At 39.5% G+C, this 26,154-nt stretch overlaps 1 protein-coding gene across 3 annotated transcripts in view; it reads left to right on the top strand.

The window, feature by feature from the left end:
* Positions 1-26,154, top strand: part of TTC39C (tetratricopeptide repeat domain 39C) — a 119,476-nt gene that overhangs the window by 24,782 nt on the left and 68,540 nt on the right. For 2 of the 3 annotated variants that reach the window (XM_077974997.1, XM_015121686.3), the window contains exon 2: positions 25,045-25,093. Coding sequence is in view for 2 of the 3 variants with exons in the window: in XM_015121686.3 (XP_014977172.1) it covers positions 25,045-25,093 (49 nt within the window). In the remaining variant the exon portion in view is untranslated. Of the gene's footprint in view, positions 1-2,296; positions 2,404-25,044; positions 25,094-26,154 lie in introns of all 3 variants that reach the window. The other variant, XM_077974994.1, reaches the window with a different exon arrangement.

Here is a 26,154-nt window from a genome sequence, read left to right as displayed (position 1 = left end):
GATTATAGGTGTGAGCTGCTATGCCTGGCACCATTGGTGGTTTTTAAGCAGAGGAGTGACATGGATTTGTGTTTTAGAAAACGAATTCTGGGAACACTGTACACAGTAAGTCTGGAGGAAAGAAACCAAGTTAGGGAGCGATTCTCATAGCTCACATAGGGGCTGGGGAGAGCAGGGGAAATACATGTGAAATGTTACAGGAGGTAGATTCAGCAGGACTCCTGTTTGGTTTCAGTTTGAGTTTTGGTTGTGGTTGGGAGGAAGAAGGAGGAATTGAGGATGTTTGGGGTCACTCGTTGGATGGTGCGGCCATTCAGAGCAAGAGAGAGAATACAGGAAGAGGAGCAAATCTGAAGGATTAAGCAATGTTATAATTTCTTTTCCAGTTTGTCACCGATTGGGAAATGTTACACCAATTATTTTAATTCTCTTGGGAAAGAAATGTATGTAGTACTGACTGAAAACGGACTTGAAGTAACTGGAGGCCTCTTGATTGGGACCATGATTGGGACCACTAGTGATGATTTATTATAATTTAAGAAGTCAGTTAAAGCAGGGGATTCTAAAATGAGTTAATAGCAAATAAACATTTTATTACTTTTGATGTGGGGCTGGCGCTTTTACTTTGTGAGTTTGGTGATGCATTTTTAATTTGACTTTCTTGCATAAGCCACATCTATAATACATTCCCGTGTCTTTCAGTATTGGGATCACTAAAGTGGAATAAGAGGTAAAAATAATTTGTGAAGCAATATTGGGTAAATGTCCCTTAGTTTTACAAGCCTTTTCCACTTATCTTGCTTTCACCTAACCCTAACGTAACTTTTAAAGTCATCTGCCACTTTCAAATCTTTTCAAAGCATTTATTTTTCATAAATGTCATGTTTTTTCACACCCTTATTTCATGTAGTTACATAATAAACAATGAATTATGTAGTTGTCATTTAACAAGGCTCCATATATTTTTATATAACAGTTGGACAATAGGATAATCACATTTGGAAATAATCAGTAGAGACTCTCAGTAAGCACACAGCTTAACTAGTAAAGAAAAAAGCCCACTAGCTTGAGTATTCAATAGGTGAAGGGCATCTAGCTCTCTCTCTGTCTCTCTCTCTCTCTGACATTAGTTAATCCAGATATTTAGGTGAGTGGAGATTGGTTAAGTGAGTTTCCACTGTGTGTTATTTTGTGTGCATGCGTGTATATAACACAAGGGCCAGTGTAGACATCAGTGTGAAATGGTGGTACTATATTTTTGGAGGGCTACATTATAAATTACTGATTATTTCTAGAACAGTTACAAACAGGAAATATAGATTGTAGGAGGGATTATGCAATGATAGTTTAAAATGAAAGTGGTGTTAGTGGAATTTTGCATTAGCTACAGTAGTGAAACAAAGTGGATTGAGTTCAGGGAAAAAAGTAGGGGATCTGAGGGTCTATTGGATTACTAGAGAGAGATGAATGGAAGTATTTCCTTCTGAAAATCAGATTTACATGTCATTTCATAATTCATGCCTGCATAGACCCCTAATGCCATCAGTTAAAATTATCATTGCTTGAAAGTGAGCCCACCTACTTTCTGGCCATGCTAAAAGCACAGCTAATTATAGCATCTAAAACAGCTTGCACATACAGTCCATTATAGTAGGAACTCAGTTATTTTCCCTTGATGATTAGCATTGATTTGTTAGCACAGGAAGATAAAGCTGGAGGCTTTTGAGAACTCTGGGCTCCACCATGTAGCAAGCCTGTGTCTGATGGAGCTCTGGTGGATGGGTGGGTAGTGGAGAAAGCACTAGCCAATAGTCCAGTGGCGTGTTAACCATGTAAGAGAAGGGCCAAGAGTGTCATTTGCCACCTTAAGAGACCAAGCAAATTATTATAGAATGCAACAGGTTCCCTGGTTCATGGTCCTTCAGGAATATTGGCCTCTGTCATTAGGTTAGGAATAGCTAGTAATCATGAAATATTTTAGGGACCTCTTTCCTCTTATCTGTTGCCCTGATTTGCTTTAGTTATTTTAATAATGGAGAGAAATTGAGCCTCTTAATACTTTTAATGGGTGTATTATATTACTTTTTAACAATTTAAAATAGTTTAAATATACAAAAGTGCAGCATATTATAAACAAATATAGATGTCCTTTGTACTCAGAATTATGTTTTGAAAAATGTTAACATTTGTAAACATTTGCCATAATCTCTTCTGATATCTTTAGAGGAGTAAGACATTACAGATACTTCCCTTTCAGCCCGGCATGATTGCATTTTTCCTCTTTCCCTCTCCATAGGTCACCAGTGTCATCAAGCTGGTATATGTCTTTTCCATCCATATGTTATACTTTAAATGCATATTTTTAACCATTAACAACATGCAGGTTTCTGTTTTCAAATTAACGTAAGTATCCTTTGCAGTTTGTATTTTTCACCTGATTTTTAAGTTTTGAAGTCGACCCATGTTGATATATGTTATAAAACAAGTATAATCATTTAAACGTCTAAATCAAGTGTTTTGTTATATAAATATGTGATATACTTAGTCATTACAGGTAACCATTTAGGTGGGTTCTGTTTTCTTAGGGCCTTAACAGTGCTATAGTGCAGCAATCCTCAACCTTTTTGGCACCAGGGACTGGTTTCATGGGCGACAACTTTTCTAAGGGTGCGGGGGATGGTTTGGGGATGAAACTGTTCCACCTCTGATCATCAGGCATTGGATTCTCATAAGAAGTGCACACAACCTAGACCCACCACGTGCACAGTTCACAGTAGGGTTCGCATTCTTAGGAGAATCTAATACTCCTGCTGATCTGACAGGAGGTGGAGCTCAGGTGGTAATGCTCGCTCGCCTGCTGCTCACCTCCTGCCGTGTGGCCCAGTTCCCAGCAGGCCATGGACCCTGCGACCCAGGGGTTGGGAACCCCTGCTTTAGTGAACATCTTTATACACGTTTTTACGCACATGTGCAAAACATTGCTGGGGTATATGTCTAGATGTGGAATTGTTTGGTCTAAGGATCAATGATGCTATACGTTGGCAAATCTCTCTCCAGGAGTTTTTACAGGGGCTTATAGTTTTCTACCCTGTATATGATATGATATATAATTTAAGATGTAAAAAGACTACAAAAGAAGAAATGAATATTCCCTGCATATTTACACAGTGTAAATAAGGGGTGTGCCTGATGACATTTAGGGTCTCGGCAGTTTTTCAATTAGCTAGTCCTTTATTGAACTTTTCTTGTGTACTGAAGCACTGTGGAAGTTTCTGGAGTAATTTGAGAGCAGATACCATGACTCTCATAAAAATGTCTGTTCAGTACCTGCAGAGCAGTGCATTTTGGGGATAAAATCAGTGAAACTATGTGGAAGAAATAAGGTCTGGTCTCTATTCACAAGAAATTTAGAGTCTAGCTGGGAGTATATAATATACATATATGAAAGATATACATTAATGGATCAGACTAAGTCGTTGAAAGTAATGTAAGTCATAGAAGTAGCTTGAAAATTAAGTTGAAGCAGTGTATGTTGAAAAAAGAATGAAATAAAAAACTACCCAGTGAGCTAGGTGTGGTGGGTATGTGTCTGTAGTCCCAGCTATTTGGGAGGCTGAGGTGGGAGGACTGCTTAAGCTGGAGACTTTGAGGCTGCAGTGAGCCATGATCGTGCCACTGCACTCCAATCTAGCCTGGGTGACAGAGCAAGACCCCATCTCTAAAAACAAAAAAACTACTCAGTGACACCATTCTTTTTTCCCTGCCCCTCCTTTCCCCATCTTAGAATTAAACATTGAGAGAAACAAGTTATTAGAGCATTCATTCAGCAACAGAAAAATACAGTTAAAGGGATAGGAACAACTCAGGGTCTTCTGATCATGAACCAGGTTGGAGACACTGAGGCCAGATGCCCCTTGGGAGTCAGGGCACTCCAGATGTGTCTTGAAGCCCTTCCCATTTGCCACCTGGGCTGTAGCTGCTCAACACAAGGCTGCAAGTGTGTGTTTCCTGCTATCCCATATTCAGAGCTTTCACACATTTCATGGCGTGTCATATTCAGAGCTCACCGAAGTCTGTTACTGCACCATTAACTCTTGAATCCATAAAGTCCCTGAGCAAAGGCACATGGGAAGATGAAGGTTTGCCACCAGGGCGGTTCTTGGGATGGAGAAAATCTCAGGGGTATGGTATTAAGCTCCATCACAGCAGGCTCAGGAGTGAAGAAGTGGTTTTGCATCTGCAAAGGGTTTCTCTAATTCCTGCCAGCTCATTTAGCATTGTACAGGCAGGACAGCATTTTAATTTCTTGCAAAAAGTCTCTTTACCACCATGGATTGGATTTTTCACCTATGGGAATTAAACTTCTCTTCTATAATGGCAGTTGACTGAAAGAGCTTGTGTGTGTGTGTGTGTTTAATAACCAGTTTTGCCAGAGCCATAGTACAAACCCAGGAACACTGTTTTCTTTCTCCGTGCACAGTATGGGGGCAGGTTACAAAGAGAGCATCATGGAAAAAGTCAGATTTTTTCCAGGATTTGAATCAGGAATCTGAAGAGGAGAGGCCACGTGCAGAGGCCACGAGGCAAAGATCAGTGATGTGGGGTGGTTAAGGGCTTAAACATTTGCTGAGCTGGACCAGAGAACCTGCTTGGAAGAAGTGAGACAAGCCGTGCTAGTGAAGGCCAGGTGCTTGCAGGGGCTCAGAGCCTGCCAGTTACATTAGTTTGCTGTGATGCACAGTGCAAAGAGGCGGCTGGTCAAGGACCAGTGGCACGGTGAAGTGTCTCCAGCATGCACCGCTTTTGTGGCAGTTTGGTGTGGACAGAGTCCGGCAGGCTCTGTGTAGCAAGCCTGTCATGAGGGGCTAGGACCGAGATGGAGGTTGGTGTGACAGAAACAAGGAAAGGGAAGAACATAGAGCAAGAACACAGGAGAACAAAGAAAGGTCGGGACCATCAGCCTGCAAAGGCCACTGAGGACGAGGGGCCATCTACTAGAATGGAAAACGGAGATGTACTTCTGGGGAGAGGATCTTAAATTTGGTTTCACAGAGCAGGCCTTCAGCAAATACAAGAATTCTTAATTTCAAGTGGGAAGATATTAGCAGTGTTTTCTAATATTTGTTTTCGGAAAGATTTATGTCGTTTTAGTTCACACCACTCTGTCGGTCAGCATCTTTAACTTACCTAACTTGTTTAGAGGTCCTAACAACACCTCTGAGACTCTGCTAGTCTAAGTGTGGTTTGGGGACCAATGGCATCAGCACCGTTTAGGCACTTGTTAGAATATAGAGTCTACGGGCCAGGTACAATGGCTCACACCTGTAATCCCAGCACTTTGGGAGGCCAAGGCGGGCGGATCACCTGAGACCAGAAGTTTGAGACCAGCCTGGCCAACATGGTGAAACCCTGTCTCTACTAAAAATACAAAAATTAGCCAGGCGTGGTGGTGCACGCCCGTAGTCTCAGCTATTCGGGAGGCTGAGGCAGAAGAATTACCTGAACCCAGAAGGTGGAGGTAGCAGTGAGTCAAGATCATGCCACTGCACACCAGCCTGGGTGATGATGGAGTGAGACTCTGTCTCAAAAAAAAAAAAAAAAAAAAGATAGAGTTTCCCAGCCCACCTGAGTGAGAGTCTGCATTTTAACAAGGGTGCCAGGGGGGACTTGGGGATTTGTGTGCACAGCAAAGTATAAGATGCTCTGCTCTGACACACTGCCTTCCTATGGCTTAAAAATAAAATTATAACTTAAAATATTATGGCATATTCAGTTTTGTTTTCTGAAAGGCTGTAATAAATACCCAAACTACCATTTTAAACGTGCTTATACGATCAGTTATAGAATTGATGATTTAGCAATAAATACACAGTTTTCACTGTCTGTATTTCTACTCTGAAACGTAAACTCCGTGGGAATGGCCTCATTCCACTACCTACAATGGAGCTGGCACACACAGGTGCTCAAAAAATATTTGCAAAATTTTTAGTAAATAGATGAAATTTAATTATATATTACTGTTTGAAATTACTCCTTCTGTGTGCACATTTTAAAACTATGCCTTATGTTGATCAAATTAAAAACTTCATAAAGATAAATGCTTATTCATTGATAAAGTAGAAGAAAAGTACATATATAGAAAAATCACCCTTTACTCTCACTACTTATAGATAACTTTTTAGGGTATTTCCTTCTGTGAATATATATATATATATATATTCACCTCTGCTCACTGCAAGCTCCACCTCCCGGGGTTCATGCCATTCTCCTGCCTCAGCCTCCTAAGTAGCTGGGACTGCATGCGCCCACCACCACGTCTGGCTAATTTTTTGTATTTTTAGTAGAGGCGGGGTTTCACTGTGTTAGCCAGGATGGTCTCGATCTCCTGACCTCGTGATCTGCCCGCCTCAGCCTCCCAAAGTGCTGGGATTACAGGCGTGAACCACTGCTCCCGGCCTGTAAATATTTTTACATGGTTTGTCCTACTAAACATCTTGTTTGTATCCTGCCTTTTCCATTTATCATCATGATACAGTAACTAGTTTATTGTATGTGCCAAGCTTCAGACTAGACATTTGAGATACTTTTCTTGTTTACTGATTATATCCACATAAGGCAGTATAGTTACATCACATTTTCACATGAGGAAATGCAAGTTGAGAGTTTGTCTATCTTGCTAGTAGTCATAGATTTAGTCCATCAACTTGAGATTTTAACTCGGTAGCATTTTCTAGAGCCTGTACTTTTTCCACCTCACTAGAGTAAGCATTTCCTTAGTTATGACTTTTTGTTGTAAAATAATATTTTGCTAGGTGAATATGTTTAATTTGGCTAACAGTCTTTATCCTTCAATATTCTAGTTATTCTTGTTTCTCAATACTGCCTATAATACTACTATGAATGTTTTTGCATAGAAATTTTTTCTATATTTTATTTTTCTTAGGATAGATTCTTAGAAACATTTTTAAGTCTCTTGAAATACAGAGAACTTTCCAAAAGATTTGCACCAATTTTCATTCCCACCACTCACTGTAAATATTGTATTGTATATTTGAATGCATATAGACAAAGCAATATGCTGCTTTCATCCTTCCACAGAAAAAATACATTTAAACGTATTTTTGCTTCAAATAATATTACTGTTTCACTTACTTTAATTTACTTTTGTTACCGAAATGCTTAGCTTTCCCTAAATATCAGCTTCTGTAGTACATAGAATGTTAGCATGACATTCATATTCTGCCCTGCTCAAAACTTTAATAAAGTTCGCAGTTTCTTAAGAAGGTATACATTTACATTGATATGTATTTCTTTTCTTTCTTTTTTTGAGATGGAGTCTCACTCTGTCACAGAGGCTGGAGTGCAGTGGCGCAATCTCAGCTTACTGCAGCCTCCACCTCATGGGGTCAAGAGATTCTCCTGCCTCAGCCTCCCAAGTAGCTGGGATTATAGGCGCCCTGCACGACACCTGGCTAATTTTTGTATTTTTAGTAGAGATGGGGTTTCACCATGTTGGCCAGGCTGGTCTCGAACTCCTGACCTCAACTGATCCACTCGCCTGAGCCTCCCAAAGTGCTAGGATTAGAGACATGAGCCACCATGCCCGGCCAATATTGATATATATTTCTTAATATCAGAATTCTTCATAAACTGTGGGAATTTTATGGTTATACAACCCAGCTATTCAACTTTAATATGTATTTAATACCACTTCTCAAAAATCATAAGATGTCATTCTTAGACTATTGTATAGTGTTTCTTTCTTTCCTTTTCTCCCTCCCTTTCTTTTGTCCTCCTTCCTCCCCTTTCTGTCTGCCTTTCTCCCTCCCTTTATTTCTTTTTGGTAGCAGGAAAGCAGATGATATACAGAGAGGAAAACCTATGCTTGTGACAACAGCAAAACCAACCAAAATGACCTTTACTTATATATAGCTTACTTTGATACTTTAATAAAACTATTGAAGAAGGAAGTATCTCCTACTGCTAATATTTGAAGTCATAACAGATTGTTATAAAATATAACAGCTCTGTATTGAAGACAGTTCCATAGACGAGATAACAAAAATATAGGAACCTGATAGGAGTATTACACATTGTATGCCTGTATCGAAATATTTTGTGTGCCTCATAAATATATACATCTATGTACTCATAAAAATAAAAAATTAAACATTAAAAAAGTATATGAAGGAACACTGTCTTACTCATTTAGCCATGTTTATTTTATACATTGCATGTTTATTTGTAGTATAGCTTTTTCAAATATCACAATTGCTTTAATATGACAAAAATTCATTCTGTTATTAAAACAGAACCTCTTATAGGTAGGTTTTATCTATCATATGTATGATTTCTGTGGTCTAATAGTGCCTCTACTAGAATAGAAATTTAAAAATAGCATTTAGTTTAATAATTTATGTGAGACTAATAAACCAGCGATTTTGGAAAACAAATACACGTGTGTGCCTTCCACAGTGTGTTATGAAGTTTTGCAATTTTGAAATACTTGATAAACTATAGGACACTATTATATAATTGCATAAGCAGTTAAGGACTTGTGAGAATGCGTTGATTTAGTTAAAATTTAAATTTTGAATACCCTATTTCTGACTTCTTTAAATAAATGAGGCGTTTTTATGCCCTACCTTTTTTTGCATATATGCAAGGCTGCCCATAGCCTGAAGGCAGGGGCCAGTTATGCCTGTATGAGTAGGAAATTAAAGGCCTTTACTATTCTGATTTGAAATTTTGAAAAAAGGACATGATAAATATTTGAGATAAATGTATATTTTTGGTTAAAACATGTAACATTTTTCTCCTACCTCTATTCTTCTGAAATAGAATTAGTTTTATATAGCTTTGAGAAAATACTGCTTGCTCTTTGTGCACTCTGCTTCTGTTCATTAAAAAATCATAAGTGCTGTATTTACCTTTTAAGGTGACGTTTTCATAGGAAGTAGCACTGATTACTGTTTTGAGGTTGTTTTTCTTAAGTGGGCTTTTCAAAGACGAAGTTATTTTTAGGCTAGGTTGGCAATCAGTGTGTAGGTTGAAAAATAGATTTGTTTTCTATTGTAGAAATATATTCTTTGAAACACTGTATTTACATTTTAAATTGGTAAAATTTAACAATACAGTTATGGAATGAATATGTCAATACATGATTATGTAGTTCTTAAGACGTGTTGGCCAACTCAAGAGAAAATTTTATAATTATGATAGTACTCCTAGCTTAAGAAGTGCCCTTTATAATGTCACCTTTAGTACTTTTCAGCATTCTACAGGTGAACGATTCAAGAACTATATTTGTAAAATGGTGTTTTAAAGAGAGCTAATGGTAAAGGCAGGAAATCATTTAAAACATTTCATATGTTCCAGAGACTACTCAAATATTAATCCTGTTTTCAGGAGTAACTTCGTAGGCAAGGAAAAGATTTTTGTTTATTTAGACCAATTCATTATTTATTAACTCATTCAATAAATAGTTACATTGTACCTACTATATGCCAGGCACTATTTTAGTGAGTTTGTTCACTCAGTAAATCAGCTCTATAACATGGAAAGAAATGGAAACAATGTCACCTATCTCATAGCCACCTTAAATAGCTCAGCATAGATAGCCTTCTGTTCGTTTGCTTCTCAGGCTGTTCACTCACTCACTCATTCTCTCATTCACTTATTCATCAAGTACCCATCGAGGGCATTCTGGGTGCTGAATGCTGTGCCAGGTGGGCACTGTGTGGGTGTGAGTTGTGTTCTGAAGAGTGAAGGCTGAGGATCTTGAGAACCCAGAGGAGGGATCCAGCCCAACCCGAGGGACCAGGAACGGTGGTCTGGAACCAGCACCCTTTGGACCTAGGCTAGAGGCTGAGCAGGAACCATTGAGGAGAGAGGCAGGAGGTCAGTGGCCCAGGCGGGAACCCTCACACTCAAGCCCCAAAATTTTTAGTTTCTTTTGGAAATTTATAGTATTAAAGTAATATTGGGAAAGGAAATAAAAATGGAAACATTTCCTGTTTTCCCTACTCTTATCTGGAGACAAACTTAATTTTTATGTTACTACTTTCTCTCTTAAATATCCCCTTTCTAAATAATCTGTCATATTAATTAGACTGGATATTCCTAACTCAAGAAAGCATTTGGCAATTAAAAGATGGGGGACTCAGGGTCCGACCATTTTCCTTGGCCTTCATTTTGCTTTCTCTCTCTTTTCTCCCCTCCTTCTTCCCAGGCCTGGCTGGCTGGGTTCTGGACACCATTTGGGGCTCTGAGAGGGTGGTGGCTGCCAGCCCCCAGTCGCCGATGCCTGGTCAGACACTTGTATCCCCTGTCCTGTTCACCATTTCTCCTTTCTTATTGTTCCCATAATTTGTCCTGCTTAAAACTCCTACGTTCTAAGGGACACCCCTGCATTGCTTGCCTTTCCTTTGCTAGACACCTGAGAGAGGCTAAAAAGTGAAATGTGGCCTGGTGCAGTGGCTCATGCCTGTAATTCCAACACTTTGGGAGGCCAAAGCAGCTGGATCACTTGAGGTCAGGAGTTCAAGGCCAGCTTGGACAACATGGCGGAATCCTGTCTCTACTAAAAATACAAAAATTAGCCAAGCATGGTGGCCCATGCCTATTGTCCCAACTATTTGGGAGGTAAGAGGACGGCTTGAGCCTGGGAGATCAAGGCTGTAGTGAGCTGCACTCCAGTCTGGGTGACAAAGCAAGACCCTGTCTCAAAAAAAAAAAAAACCAAAAAACAAAATCTTGGGCCAGGCACAGTGGCTCATGCCTGTAATCCCAGCCCTTTGGGAGGCTGAGGAGGGTGAATCACCTGAGGTCAGGAGTTCAAGACCAGCCTGACCAACATGGTGAAACCCTGTCTCTACTAAAAATACACAATTAGCTGGGTGTGGTGGCAGGTGCCTGTAATCCCAGCTACTCAGGAGGTTGAGGCAGGAGAATTGCTTGAACCCGGGACACGAAAGTTGCAGTGAGCTGAGATCATGCCAGTGCACTCTAGCCTGGGCAACAAGAGCAAAACTCCATCTCAAAAAAAAAGAAAAAAAGTGAAATTCTGTTTTTGTCATCTTGTTGAACTTGTCTGTATTTTAAATTACTTCCGTGATTGAGTATATTTTGCCATACTCGGGATGCATTCTTCATGTACGTGTGTGCTAGAAACGCATCAGTCAGAGCAATAGTCCATAGGAAGTAAGGGTCAAGTAAGGGTCAAGTATGGTCAATAGTCCATAGGAAGTAATGGTTATTATTGTTTTTATGGTACCTCTTAGAGAGCGGCTCAATAATGATCTACCTGTAGATAATTACTACCTCAGGCTGTGGGAATGGACTGTCCAGCCTCCTGGTTATTCTTCCCTTCAGTGGGGAGGAAACCCAGAGTCGACTGACCCCAAAAGTCTTCCCATCCCCTGCCTGCTACGGGCTTACAGCTTCTCTGATCTTGGTGAATTTCACGGCTTCTCCACACCAGCCAGTGAATTACAAAGTCTTTTTGCTGATAAGATGCAAGGCCGTATCACAAGCAGTTAACAAAAATAAACAGAAACCGCAGTGGCTGTAAGTGCAAACATCGCTGTGCACACAGGGGCCATGCTCTCTGGGGACTGGTACCCCTCCAGGCCTGAGGTGCCCCTGACCTGCAAGGATGTCTGGGGTGAGCTGGTGGTGGCTACAGACTCCCATATTCCCCAAAAGGGTGGGCACATGCTCAAAACAAGTCTGAACACAAGACTGGACCTATTCCAAACGTTTGTAAATCAAACACTCATAAACTAAATGGCTGGGGTGATCAGTGTTTTAGAGGCATGCCATCCTTCAGATTAAAAGGTCCCCAAAGGTCATGGTTTGAGTCGTGTCTGAAAAGCAAATAAAGTCTTTCCATGAATTTCCCCACAGCTATCTTCTGGTAAAGGAAATAAGCACATTTACTTTTGTTAGTAAAAGCAGTTTTACAGGTTCAGGTGATGAAGGTCTTATATCTAGTCATTTTTTGACGCTGTGGAGGACAGTTCATCAGATGAAACGGGAAGTATGAATTTTGTAAGACTTGGCTGGTTCACTAAACAAGCGTGTATTGGGGACCTGTTAAACTCCAGATTTGTTGTAGGTGGTCAGGACAGCAGCATGTAACAGAGATGGGGTCCCCACTCTTGGGGACTTCCATTTATTCAAATAAACAAATAATGATACAAATATCAAATAGTAATAAGTGCTCTGCAGAGAATTAAAATATAGAGAGTGATTGGAGACATATTCATATATCTTTAGAAAGAATACTAGAGAAGGGAAGATCAAAGATGGCAAGTAGCCTTTTTCAGATTTCATCAAATATGGTGTTAAGGGGCCCTCATTTGTCCACAAAAAATATGGTGACGGGATGTTGATGTGAGTCAGAGTAACACCATTTACTCACTTTGCATCGCTGTTTATTAGAAGGGCCATTTGGACTTTCTAGTTGCCAAACTGGACTGTGTGCTCTCTGAAGAGTAGGCGTATTCTTGGTCATCTTTGCATCCCCAGCACATAGCACTGGGTCGGTTGTGTACTCGGTGTTCAGCAGACATGTTTTGAATGAGTGAGTGGAACAAAACTAAATTCATTAGAATTTTTCCTAAAGCCCTAAGTATAGAAAAGGTCACTTTTTATTTATTTTAAACTGAAGAACATTATCCAGTCATGACTTAGATGGGTGATTTTAAAATTAAATGTCTTGCTTTAAGAAAAAATTTATTGCTTTTTTTTAAAGAAAATTTACAGTTTTCTCTTAGATAACTTTGGTGGAGCCAAGGAACAAACTGGAAAATGAAAAATTATTTATTAGACTATGATCCTGAATTTTATTGTTTTTGTTTGGCCTGATTTCTTAATCACCTTCCTAGTTATTTGGCTTGGATGGAGGTGACATTTTAATCCTTCCAGAAGCAGGCTCAGTGTCAGCTGTGTACTATGGAAACCACTGGGAATTGGAAATTTATCATGGATCCTTAGAAGATGTGGAGCAGTGGAGTGTGCAGGGCATGGAGTTGGACCTGGGTAACCGTACCTGTCTCTCAGGTCTGTTGGGAGGAGGAGACCTCATGAATGAGATAGAGCCAATGGTATTACTGTGGAAGTGATTTAACTTTTTAGGAATACCATAGTAATGAATTTTGTTTTATAATCTGATTTGTAGCAGGATTCAAAAAGAGACATTCCACGGATGCTGTCGAATCATATATGAGACCTCTAAAGATGCTATCTGTAATATATAAAGGAAGCATTGAGAGGACTTTTAAAGTAAGATGCTTTCAGAATAAATCAGATGTTTTCCTTTTGAAAAATATTCTTAATAACAATATGAATAGTGTCAAGAAAAACCCTTCAAATAAAGCATTTCCCCTTTTATTTTCCTTGGCCACCGTCTGAGGGAATAGGTTGCTTTTCTTCTTAGACCTTTGATGTAGAGTTTTCCACTTACCACTTGCAAGAGACCTTTCCCTTTTCTGCATATGGAAGATGCTCTGTTTAATAAACTGTTGAATGAATGCCACGTGAATAAGGTGCTGAAGACGTCACTGTTCTTTCTTCCTGTCATAATATAAGTAGAGACAAGTCTTTCTCTTTAGGTGGTGAGTGATATAAAAGCTTTTATGTTCTGTGGCACTGGCTGAACAGATACTCCTTTCTCTGTGATTGCTGCAACATCTTTCAATTAAGGTTGAGGCCTCCAAGTTGCTCCCATAATAGTTTCTCATGTCTGAATGGTGTTACAAAGTAAGTTCAACGAATTTGGAAAATATAGCTCATTGCAGAAGTACTAAATTAATCTTATCTATTGATTGTTGCCACAGTGTATTCAAGTTAGAGAACTTGAGATATAGAACAGTAAAAATGAGCCGATAGCCCAGGAACCACAAGAACAGTACAGACTATGTGGGGGCTACGTTCAGACCATCAGTCTCCTGTGAAATTGGGACATTTCAAGGCTTTATTTAGTGCTGACTTTTACGTGTTCAAAGCACATATTTTTAGTTTTTAACTCAGCCCTCATCAGATTATCAGATTCCTTATTATAAAATCCTTTTTTATTTTTCTTGGCACGGTGGGGAGGAGTTAGCTAAGTAGAGAGATTTCACAATTAAAAGGGAAAAAACAATTTTTTAAATAAGAGAATGAGCAAAAGTGGCCTTTTCCCCCTTTTTTTAAATTTTGAAAGGGATGCATTAAAAATCTTATTTATACTACTTATGTGGATAATATAAAAAGTGATCCTCAAATCACTTGCATTTGTTTTTGGGAAAAAATGCAAAAGACTGTCTTGGGGAGTGACCTCATCTAACTGAGGACTGTTCTCTACTTCTTATGGGTTCAGTTCACTGCCAGCCTTGTGCTCAGGGTGCTCTGGGCCACAGCTGGGCACTGTGAGGCCTCAGCTTGCCACTCGGTGAATCACTCGTTCTCACATAAGCGGGATCTGGCGGTCTTGTGTTGAATCGCCCCATTATTCTGTTTGGTTGACTGGATGATATATTCTAATGAGAAAATTGTGTCAAAGCCACAACCGAACCACAGGGATGTAGAACAAGTAAATCGACTTAAATGATGTATTTTTTTCTCTAAAAGGAGTGTAAATGCAGAAAGTGTCTGTGGTGACAACTTGAAAACAGAGATGATGATTAGAGCAGTTTCAGTCGTGACTGTTAAACCTCCCCGCTGTACACACGCTTTGCACTGAAGAAGACCCCCTTGATCTTCTTGCCCCTCACAATATTTTTTTCATTTTTTGTCTGTATGTGTTGAAAAATGTATGCAGAACTTTTGTTTTCACATTAAATTCTATCGAAAAACATTTTTAGGTCTTGATGATATTCCATCTGGTTATTTATGAGTCATTCTATTGTAGAAAGTTTTTTCAATTAATTTTTAAATTGTGGTAAAATATACGTAACAGAATATGTCATCTTACCCATTTTTCAAGTTTACAGTTCAGTCATGTTAAGTACATATACATTGTTTTGCAACCAATCTGCAGAACTCTTTCTCATCTTGCAAAACTCCAACTCTGTACCCATTAAACAATAGCTCCCCATTCCTTTCCCCACCTCCAGCCTCTGACAACCGCTATTGTGCTTTCTGTCTCTATGAATTTGACTGTGACAGGTACTTCATAGAAGTGGAATCATACAGTATTAATCTTTTTGTGACTGGCTTATTTCACTTAGGATTATGTCCACAAAGTTCATCCATTTCGTCACATGTATCAGAATTTTCTTTTTTTTAAGGCTGAATAATATTCCATTGTTTGTATATCACATTTTGTTTATCCATTCATTACTTGAGTTGCTTCTGCCTTTTGGCTGTTGTGAATAATGCTGGTATGAACGTGGGTGCACAAGTGTCTGTTTGAGTCCCTGCTTTCAATTCTTTTGTGTATATGCCTAGAAGTGGAATTGCTCGATCGTATGGTAATTCTAGTTTTTGAGAAACTGCCTATAGTTTTCCATAGTGGCTGCACCACCTTACACTCCCACCAACCGTATGCAAAGGTTCCAGTTTCTCCACATCCTTTCTAATGCTTATTTTGTTTCATTTGTGATAGTAGCTATCCTAGTGGGTGTGAGGTGGTGTCTCACTGTGACCTTGATTTGCATTCCCCTAGTGATTAGTGATGTTCAGCTTCTGTTCATGGGCTTATATAGCCATTTGTTCATCTTCTTTGGAGAAATGTCTATTCAAGTTCTTTGCCCAGTTTTTAATTAGGTTGTTTGTTTTTTGTTGTTGCTGAGTTGTAGGAGCTCTTTATATATTCTGGATATTAACCCCATATCATATATATGATTTGCAAATATTTTCTCCAGTTCCATAGGTTGGTTGCCTTTTCACTCTGCCGATTATGTTCTGGGAGGCACAGAAGTTTTAAATTTTGATGTAGTTCAATTTATATACTTTAATTACCTGCGCTTTTGGTGTCATATCCAAGAAATTGTTGCCAAATGCAGTGGCATAAAGCTTTTTTCCAATGGTCCATTAAAACCCAATTTTTCTCTATTCTGGATAATGTTGGAACAAACGGCTTCATGCATGTAGTTTTCTTGGCATTGTTTTACTCTTCTTTCAGAAGGAAAGATGAAATATCAAACCAGTTTTGTCTTCTTAAAGCCCATTTTTGATGATAACAAGCAGAGCAGGGGATATCACTTGTCCTTTTGGCAAAAATTGTGTTTCTGAAGGCAAGGTCTAAGGCCTTAGAGAAGCATTGAGTGCTGCCCTTTTTGCTAATTGTACAAAGTTAACTCCAGTGCTCCCCCTGGGACTGTGATTTTTAAACAGCATGGTCCCAGAAAGCAGAGCTTCCATTAAGAGCAGCAGGGGTGAGTACATGCAATTTTTTCTTCAGCCCTCAGATCTCAGGTCTCAGGGCTGCAGTGAAAGATGTGGATGACAGCTGCAGGCTGATTAGATTCAGGTGGCCCTGTGCTTCATTTATAATCCCCAAGAGTCCAAACCCCCCACACATTTGAAGGGGAGAAAAGTCATTCTGGAAAATTCTAAGAACTAAACATTAAGTAAGTTTAGAACATTTTCAGAAAAATGAAAGACAAAAAATTCCTGCTATTCACTACTTTGGGCAGGAAAATTGCATTTAAAGAAACACATTCAGTTAGGGACTGTTTTACAGTAATGATGCCCACTTACGTAAGTGAGAAATGTTCCTTTGAGAATCAAATATATACATTCTCTTCCACTGCGTTTCAGGAAATAAAATCTTCATCTATCCAATTTTTAATATCTTTGAGAAACCTTAAAAAAAAGTCCAAGGCAATGTTGGCGAATATCAGAATGAGGATCAATTACTTCCTTTCATTCACGACAGGTTTTCTACCTTTGGGTGACTCATACAGAGAGAAAATTTTAGAGTCGTTTTATTACTGATGGTTCATTTTTAAAAAGCAAATGCGGTGAACATAAGAGGCCCTCTCATGAAAGGATTCCAAAAGATACCTTGTGTTTTGTAAAACGTATGTCTGTTTTTGAAATTGTTTTTTAGAGACAGGGTCTCACAATGTTGCCCAGGCTGATTTGCAACTCCTAGTCTCAAGCAATCCTCCTGTCTCAGCCTCCCAAAGTGCTGGGAGTATAGGTGTGAGCCATCATGCCTGGCCTTGTTTTTTAACTTTTTATTTTGGAAAATTTTATACATCTTCAAAAGTACGTAGAATAATTTAATGAATTCTGATGTTCTTGTCACTCAGCTTCAATAATTATCAAGTCAGGAACAGTCTTGCTTTGTCTATCTTCTGTTCCCTTTTAATCTCTTTGCCCCAAATTATTTTGAAACAAATCCCAGTCAACATATCATTTTATCTGTAATTACTTTCATATATCCCTCTAAAGAGTAGAAACTCCTTTAAAATATAGCCACAGTACCATTGCACACCAAAAAATGAATACTAATTTATTAATATAATCCAATAATCATCAATGATCATTTATCTGATTGTTTTTCTTTTTAATATTTTTCTCTTTGTCATAAGGAAAAACTTAGTACAGTGAAGAACTTTTACAATGTAAACACCAGTGTAACTACTATCCAGGTAAAGTTCTCAGACATTTCCAACACTCCAGTGCCCTCCTTTGGGCTCCTTCTCAAATTGATATTTCTCCAGAGGAAGCCACTGTCCAGACGTCTGTCATCATCAGAAGTCAGAATAGTGGTTTTGGATTTCATATACATAGACTCATCTAGGATATACTCTTTTGTATCTAGCTTCTTTCACTCAACGTTATTGCTTATGAGATTAATTCATGTTATTGCATTGAGTGAATATGCTGCAATACTACATCTGTTCTACCGTGATGGATGCTTGAGTTATTTCCACTTTGAGGCTAGTATGAATAACACTGCTATTAACATGGTATATGTGTCTTTTCGGGGAGCATAATCATTAATTTCTGTTGTGAAAATTACTGGTTTACCCAGTAATCCCATGATTGGGTATATACCCTAATGAATATAAATTGTTCTGCCATAAAGGCACATGCATGCGTATGTTCATTGCAGCACTATTCACAATAGCAAAGACATAGAATCAACCTAAATATCCATCAGTTGGAGACTGGATAAATAAAATGTGGTACATATAGCTGGGCGCCATGGCTCACGCCTGTAATCCCAGTAGTTTGGGAGGCCAAGGCGGGTGGATCACGAGGTCAGGAGATGGAGACCATCCTGGCTAACATGGTGAAACCCTGTCTCTACTAAAAATACAAAAAATTAGCCGGGCGTGGTGGTGGGCACCTGTTGTCCCAGTTACTCGGGAGGCTGAGGAAGGAGAATGGCGTGAACCCGGGAGGCAGAGCTTGCAGTGAGCTGAGATCGGGCCACTGCACTGCAGCCTGGGGGACAGAGCGAGACTCCATCTCAAAAAAAAAAAAAAAAAAAAGGTGGTACATATACTGTGCAATACTATGCAGCCATAAAAAAGAATGAGATCATGTCCTTTGCAGGAACATGGATGGAACTGGAGGCCATTAGCATAAGCAAACCAATGCAGGAACAGAAAATCAAATACTCCATGTCCTCACATGTAAGTGGGAGCTAAACACTGAGTACACCTGAACACAAAGAAGTGACCAACAGATAGCGGGGCCTGCTTGAGGGTGGAGGGTAGGAAGAGGGTGAGGATAGAAAAACTACCTATTGTGTACTGTGCTTATTACCTGGGTGATGAAATCATTTGTACACTAAACACCTGTGACACAGTTTACCTGTATAGCAAACCTTTACCTGTACCACAACCTAAAATTAAAAAAATTAATGACAACTATATGTGCATAAAATTAAACCACTGTTAAATCCATTAGAGGCTAGATGCGATAGCTCACGCCTGTAATCCCAGCACTTTGGGAGGCAGAGGCAGGTGGATCACTTGAAGTCTGGAGTTCGAGACCAGCATGGTCGACATGGTGAAACTCCATCTCTACTAAAAATACAAAAATTAGCCAGGTGTGGTGGCATGAACCTGAGGTGCCAGCTACTCAGGAGGCTGAGACACAAGAATCACTTGAACCCAGGAGGCGGAGGCTGCAGTGAGCCGACCACTGCCCTGCAGCCTGGGTGTCAGAGCGAGACTCTCTCAAAAAAAAAAAAAAAAAAAAAAAAAAAATTCATTAGAACAAATAATAAAATTATAAAGTTCATAATTAATAAAACAAGTTACTAGGGTAGGCATATGTTTAGATTTAGTAGACACTGATAAGCGACGTAGGAGAATACTAGTTGTTCCACATCTCACTAACACTTGAAAGTGTCAGTCCTTCCTGACAACCTGAGTAGTATAGTGGTATCTCATTTTGGTTTTAATTTGTATTTCCCTGATAACTAATGATTTTCAGCATTTTAAATATGTTTATTGACTTTTGGATACCCTCATTTGTGAAGTGTCTATTGTAAGATTTTGGCAATCTTTTTAGTAAGCTTTCAGTCTTTTTTTTTTTTTTTTTACTGATTCATGGAAGGTTTTAATGTATCCTGAAGATGAGCTCTTAGTTGGATATGTGTATTGCAGATATCTTCTCCCCGTCTGTGGTTTGCTTTTTCCAATCGCTTATGACTGAACAGAAATTCTTAATTTTAATTGTCTTGATGTCTGGTAAAGTAAGCATCTAGCTTTGTTGCTGTTCTTCAGATTTGATTTGGCGATTCTAAATCATTTACTTTTCCATATAAATTTGTTTAATTTTTTAAACTTTTAAGTTCAGAGGTACATGTGCAGGTTTGTTACATAGGTAAACTTATGCCATGGGGATTTGTTGTACAGATTATTTCATCACCCAGGTATTAAACCTAGTACTAATTTTTCATTTTTTCCAATCCCCTCCCTCTTCCCACCCTCCATCGGGCCACTGCACTCCAGCCTGGGGGACAGAGTGAGACTCCGTCTCAAAAAAAAAAAAAAAGAAAATGTGGTACATATACTGTGGAATACTATACAGCCTCAAGTAGGCCTCAGTGTCTGTTGTTCCCCTCTATGTGTCCATATATTCTCATCACTTAGCTCCCACTTACAGATCAGAACATTTGGTGTTTGGTTTTCTGTTTCTGCATTAGTTTGCTAAGGATAATGGCTTCCAGCTCTATCTGTGTCCCTGCAAAGGACATGATCTCGTTCCTTTTTATGGTTGCATAGTATTCAATGGTGTACATGTACCACATTTTCTTTATTCAGTCTATCATTGATGGGCATTTCAGTTGATTCCAAGTCTTTGTCTTTGCTATTGTGAATAGTGCTGCAGTGAATATACACGTGCATGTATCTTTAAAATAGAACGATTTATAGTTCTTTGGGTATATACCCAGTAGTGGGATTCTTGGGTTGAATGGTATATTAGTTTGTTTTCATGCTGCTGATAAAGATATACCCGAGACTGAGACTGGGTTATCTATTTATTTATTTATTTATTTAGAGACAGAGTCTCGCTCTGTCGCCCAGGCTGGAGTGCAGTGGCGCTATCTCGGCTCACTGCAAGCTCCGCCTCCCGGGTTCCCGCCATTCTCCTGGCTCAGCCTACCGAGTAGCTGGGACTACCGGCGCCCTCAACCGCGCCCTGCTAATTTTTTGTATTTTTAGTAGAGACAGGGTTTCACCGTGGTCTCGATCTCCTGACCTTGTGATCCGCCTGCCTCGGCCTCCCAAAGTGCTGGGATTACAGGCGTGAGCCACCGCGCCCGGCTAGACTGGGTAATTTATAAAGAAAAGAAGTTTAATTAACTCACAATTCCACATGGCTGGGGAGGCCTCACAATCGTGGCAGAAGGCAAGGGAGGAGCAAAGTCATGTCTTGCATGGCAGCAGGCAAAGAGAGAATGAGAGCCAGGTGAAAGGGGGAATGCCTTATACAACGATCAGATCTGATGAGGCTTACTCACTACCATCCCCGCCATGATTCAATTGTCTCCCACTGGTTCCCTCCCACAACACTTGGGAATTATGGGAGCTACGATCAAGGTGAGATTTGGGTGGGGACACAGCCAAACCATATCAAATAGTATTTCTGCCTCTAGGTCTTTCAGGAATCGCCACACTGTCTTCCACAATGGTTGAGCTAATTTACACTCCCACCAACAGTGTAAGAGTGTTCCTTTTTCTCCACAACCTTGCCAGCATCTGTTGTTTTTTGACTTTTTAATAATAAACATTCCGACTGTTGTGAGATGGTATCTTATGGTGGTTTTGATTTGCATTTTTTTTTTTTTTTTGAGACGGAGTCTCGCTCTGTCTTCAGCTCTCTCAGGCTGAAGTGCAGTGGCGCCATCTTGGCTCACTGCAGCCTCTGCCTCTCAGATTCCAGAGATTCTCCTGCCTCAGCCTCCCAGATAGCTGGGATTACAGACACGCCTGGCTAATTTTTGTATTTTTAGTCGAGACAGGGTTTCACCACGTTAGCCAGGCTGGTCTTGAACTCCTGACCTCAGGTGATCCACCTGCCGCAGACTCCCAAAGTGCTAGGATTGCAGGCGTGAGCCACCGCACGCGGCCGTATTCTTTTAAAGATAAAAAACTCAATGAGTTTGCTTTTATTCTTCCAGTTTGTATTCTGGACTATAGGATTTAAAAGTTTGTTTCATCCTTTTTCCTATGCACAGAGTCCTGGGTCCCAACAAATGCTGATATACTTAACTGATTGCTTTCTCACATACTACGACCCAGCAGCCTTAGAATAACAGTACCCACTTGTCCAGTCCAGTAAGAATATGATTACTGAAAGCAGGTTAAGATTTTTCTTTTGGCCACCTTTTGGGGTCAGTTTTTAAGGCTATTTCACAATAGGGATATACAGTCAGATTACTGTGTTGTAAAGTCTCTTGGACTAGTTCTGCTCTGGTGTTATGTTACCAACTGGATTTGCTTTTAGGGATATTTAAGTCACTTTCTTTTGACTTTAGGGGTTGCATTATTAGCATCCAATATTATTGTGAATAACTTTTACATGGTTCCAAAATGAAATCTACAAAACAAGATGTATAAAAGGGAACTTCATTTGCATCCTTGTTTCTTCTTCCCTATTCCCCTCCCTCACCTTATAGGTATCAATTTTGAAAAAAATGTTATAGATTATCCTACCATTGTTTTTTCAATATCAGCAAATATTTAGTCGTCTTTTTTTTTTTTTTAAGTAGGTTTTTCACTATGGTTTATTTCACTCGCCCCAGTTTTTGTATATCTTCTGGTATTTAGAAAGGTTTGTATTTGGGTTCTAATGCTTACCTTTATATGCAGCCTTCACATAGCACTCCCACTCCCCTTGTTTGGTCTTTGTCTGTTGGTTCCAAATATGAGCAGTATTGAAATGAGCTGGGAGCCTCTTCCTCCCGCTCCACAGCTCCAGTTTTGAACTAATGACCTTCGTACTCTTTGGGAACATTTCCATATCTCCAAAATGAATGCATTTTGTGTAGAGACACATGCATGGTCCACAATTGATTAGGATGCAGTAAGTTAACTTAGGATCACTTGAAATATGTGAAGTTTAAGAAAAAAAAAGTGGACTGGGTGTGGTGGCTCATGCCTGTAATCCTAGCACTTTGGGAGGCCGAGGAGGGTGGATCACTTGAGGTCAGGAGTTTGAGACCAGCCTGGTCAGTATAGTGAAACTCCATCTCTATTAAAAATACAATTAATTAGCCAGGCGTGGTGGCACCTGCCTCTAATCCCAGCTGCTTGGGAGGCTGAGGCAGGAGAATGACTGGAACCCAGGAGGCAGAGGTTGCAGTGAGCCAAGATTGCGCCATTGCACTCCAGTCTGGGCGACAGAACAAGACTCTGTCTTAAAAAGAAACGACAAAAAAACCAAGGACCAAGTGAACCATGTTAGATCGAGCTCTTCTAACAGCGAGTGATGTGCAGCCTGAGAGGACAACCGCCCGCCCCGAGTGTGTTGTCACGTGCCCGATGCTCCCGGTGCTGTGGGGGTTTAACCTTGGGCTGTTGCTATGGTTTTTTTCCCCCACTTAAATGATAAGATGGTATGTGAAGTCAAAAGGGCCAGGTTAGGTACCATGAATAATTAATTGCCACAGCTCTCAGAAACCTAATTTTAGCCAAGAATAAGAAGCAGATGTGGCAACAGTAGGCCCTAGTTTCAGCTTCCTTCATTTTTCAAATGGCAAAGTGGCTAATATGTAAGCAGGGAAAAGGAGGGAAAAGTCGCAGTACACAGCACTTGATTGAGATGCGTCTGTTCCTGAAAGACAGAATTCTGTGTCATCCCTTCCTTCACCGACTCGGATTTGCGGAACACCTGCTATGTGTGTAAGGTGGATATGATATGTATAGTAGGGTAGGGTATGCCCTACTATACATACTGTTATGCCCAAATAGTGCTATGGGATGAGAAAAACTAACATGTATTTTGAGGCAGATTGTGGGGATGACAGATGCTACAAAAGTCTGCGGTTTGATCTAGGTTCATGGGTGTGAGCGCTGGTTAGGGATTCCTCACAAGGGAATTGACCTTCCCATTTTTTTTTCATGTTGGCTTAAGTAATCTATTAAATGGGATAAGCGGACTATTATTAACTATAGAATTTAGGTAGGTACTAAGTAGATGAAAAAGAAAATGGTAGCAGAAGGTTAGTGTTAAATAGAGTCCTGGATGGCACACATACTGTCTTTCTCTGACACACACACAGTGCACCAGGAGAAAAATGAATATGCATACCCTTTAACTCAGTAATGCTACTGCTAGCATTTTATCCCAAGAATATATTTGACCTTGCCTGCCAAAATGTATGTACAAGATATCCATTAGGCATATGTGTGTACACACACATTCAGACACATGTAAGCGTGCACCTTCTCTTTCCCGTAGACACACACATACTCTCACTTTGCATATATTCTGTATTTATAGTCAGAGATAGAATACATTGTTTCATGCCTTTTTATAGTGACCATATAGTATTTGCATAATAAAAAATCAATAAAATGGTTTTCATTTAAGAAGGTAGTTACAACTAGCTTTTCCTTTTAGTGGAATTTATAGAGATCTGGATTTTGTACTATTTTGGATTTTGAAGCAGAACATTTATATTCTTTTATTCTTTAAATTGATATTGATTTGCTTTCATTTTTGGCTTACAACAAAATCAGATGATTACAAGGGGGAATGGCTGACTCTTAGGGAGGCATTCCTAAGGTTCTCGGATTTGATGAGTGACTTTGTGAAGTCTGACTCAGTGAAGAGACCCTTTGATATACTCTAGAAACTAGACTGATTTTCTGTGTTGAACATTTGTAACAAGTTTTGCATTTTAAAAATGATCTAACTGGTAACGGTAGAAGATTATTTTAAAAATGAAAAATAACCATCTTTCTTTGGCCAAGGTTTTGTAGTTGTCAGTTTGTTTCTATCTTTTTTTTTTTTTTTTTTTTTTTTTTTTTTGAGACAGAGTCTCACTCTCGCCCAGCCTGGAGTGCAATGGTGCGATCTTGGCTCAGTGTGACCTCCATCTCCCCGGTTCACACAATTCTCCCTGCCTCGGGCTCCTGAATAGCTGGGATTATAGACACCTGCCACCACTTGCTGCTAACTTTTGTATTTTTAGTAGAGATGAGGTTTTGCCATGTTGGCTAGGCCTGTCTGCAACTCCTGACCTCAGGTAATCTGCCTGCCTCAGCCTCCCAAAGTGCTGGGATTACAGGCGTGAGCCACTGCGCCTGGCCTGTTTCTACCATCTTTATATTTATTGTGTCAACTCTTTAACAGCCACAGTTAAAAAGTGTACTAAGGCAGTGTCTGTTCTCATTTGACTTTTTGTTTGCCTTAATTTGAAGAATCAGAGGCAAATTCTATCCTGGCAGATAGAGCTGTAAACCACCTTGCCTCTTTACCTTCTTTATTAGGGTAATTTAATCTGCTTGATGACCTTAACTTCTTTTATCCAATTAGGAGGATTATATGGTAATCGTGATATGTCAAATGCTTTTAAAATAAAATTTTACAATGAAAATAATTTTATTGTGTGTGTGTGTGTTTTTTTTTTTTTAACAGAAATCATAGCCCACTAATGAGTTTTGGAGCCAGCTTTGTCAGTTTTTTGGTAAGTTGATATCTTAAGACCTACTGGCATGAAAGAAACAATTATATAAAGTAATGTCTGTTAGTGGCTACCAGTTATATAGATATACTATTGTAGAAAGTCTTTTAGAGTCTAAAACTGAAGTCAAGTTTTTGCCTGTTACCAAATGCCTATGAAATAATCTGTCTTCCCTAATTTTAAAAATACAATGCTTACATCTTATTTATAGGGTACTATATTTTAACCAAAGTCCTTTTTAGAATAAAAATGTAATGGAAAGAACTTTAATAATTAAAATTGTATTCGAGGTAGAAAAAAGGTCTGGGTTTGGGTAATAAAGGTTTGCTCTAAAATTATTGAGTAAATGTGGACTAGAGGACAAGTTAAATGAGCAGAGCTAAAATTTGTCTGTTAGTATTACATTTCCAAATATGAGTATTTGGGAATTGAGGAAGTAGGTTGCAGTTAGGTTTTAAAGTACATTGGGCAATGTGGAAAATGGGATACTTCCATTTTCCAGAAACAGTAATAACATCACACAAATTATTTTCAAACACGTAATTTTTTTAAAAGACTTAAAGAATTGTGTAACAGCAAGAAAAAAAAAGTCGTGATAGAGACTGAAAAAGAGAAAGCATTTAGATCCAAGATTTAGAAAGATGTCAGCAAATGGGCGTGTCACAGCCTGGCAGTGCTCTACCACAGGTACCACGCCAGCTGCCAGTGAGAAGTTTTTATTCAAGGTATTTATTTCCTCTTATTGCCAGTTAATGCAACAAAAATGTTAAGGGCTATTGTTTGAACGAATACATTATTCCCAACCCTAAGGAACATGGTACTGGGTGGCGGTTGTAACATTAGAACCCAAGTGATTATAAGGGCTGCAAATGAGATCTAACCAAAGGGTCTTGGCTGAGTCTGGTGGTGGAGGAGGAGGAGAAGCAAGGCCACAGCAGGGTTGAGATTTCAGCAGCTTGAGAGGAGGGTTGGGAAGAAGAGTGTGGCAGGGAGGTCTGGGCTGAGGTTTGGCTAGAATGGAAAAGTAGGTTAGAGCCATACTGAGGAAGCCTGAAAGGCCAAGA

Source organism: Macaca mulatta, chromosome 18, assembly GCF_049350105.2.
Source record: "Macaca mulatta isolate MMU2019108-1 chromosome 18, T2T-MMU8v2.0, whole genome shotgun sequence".
In the NCBI taxonomy this organism is placed as follows: domain Eukaryota; kingdom Metazoa; phylum Chordata; class Mammalia; order Primates; family Cercopithecidae; genus Macaca; species Macaca mulatta.
The sequence above is the reverse complement of the archived record's forward strand: the minus strand, read 5'-3'. Positions and strand labels throughout refer to the sequence as shown.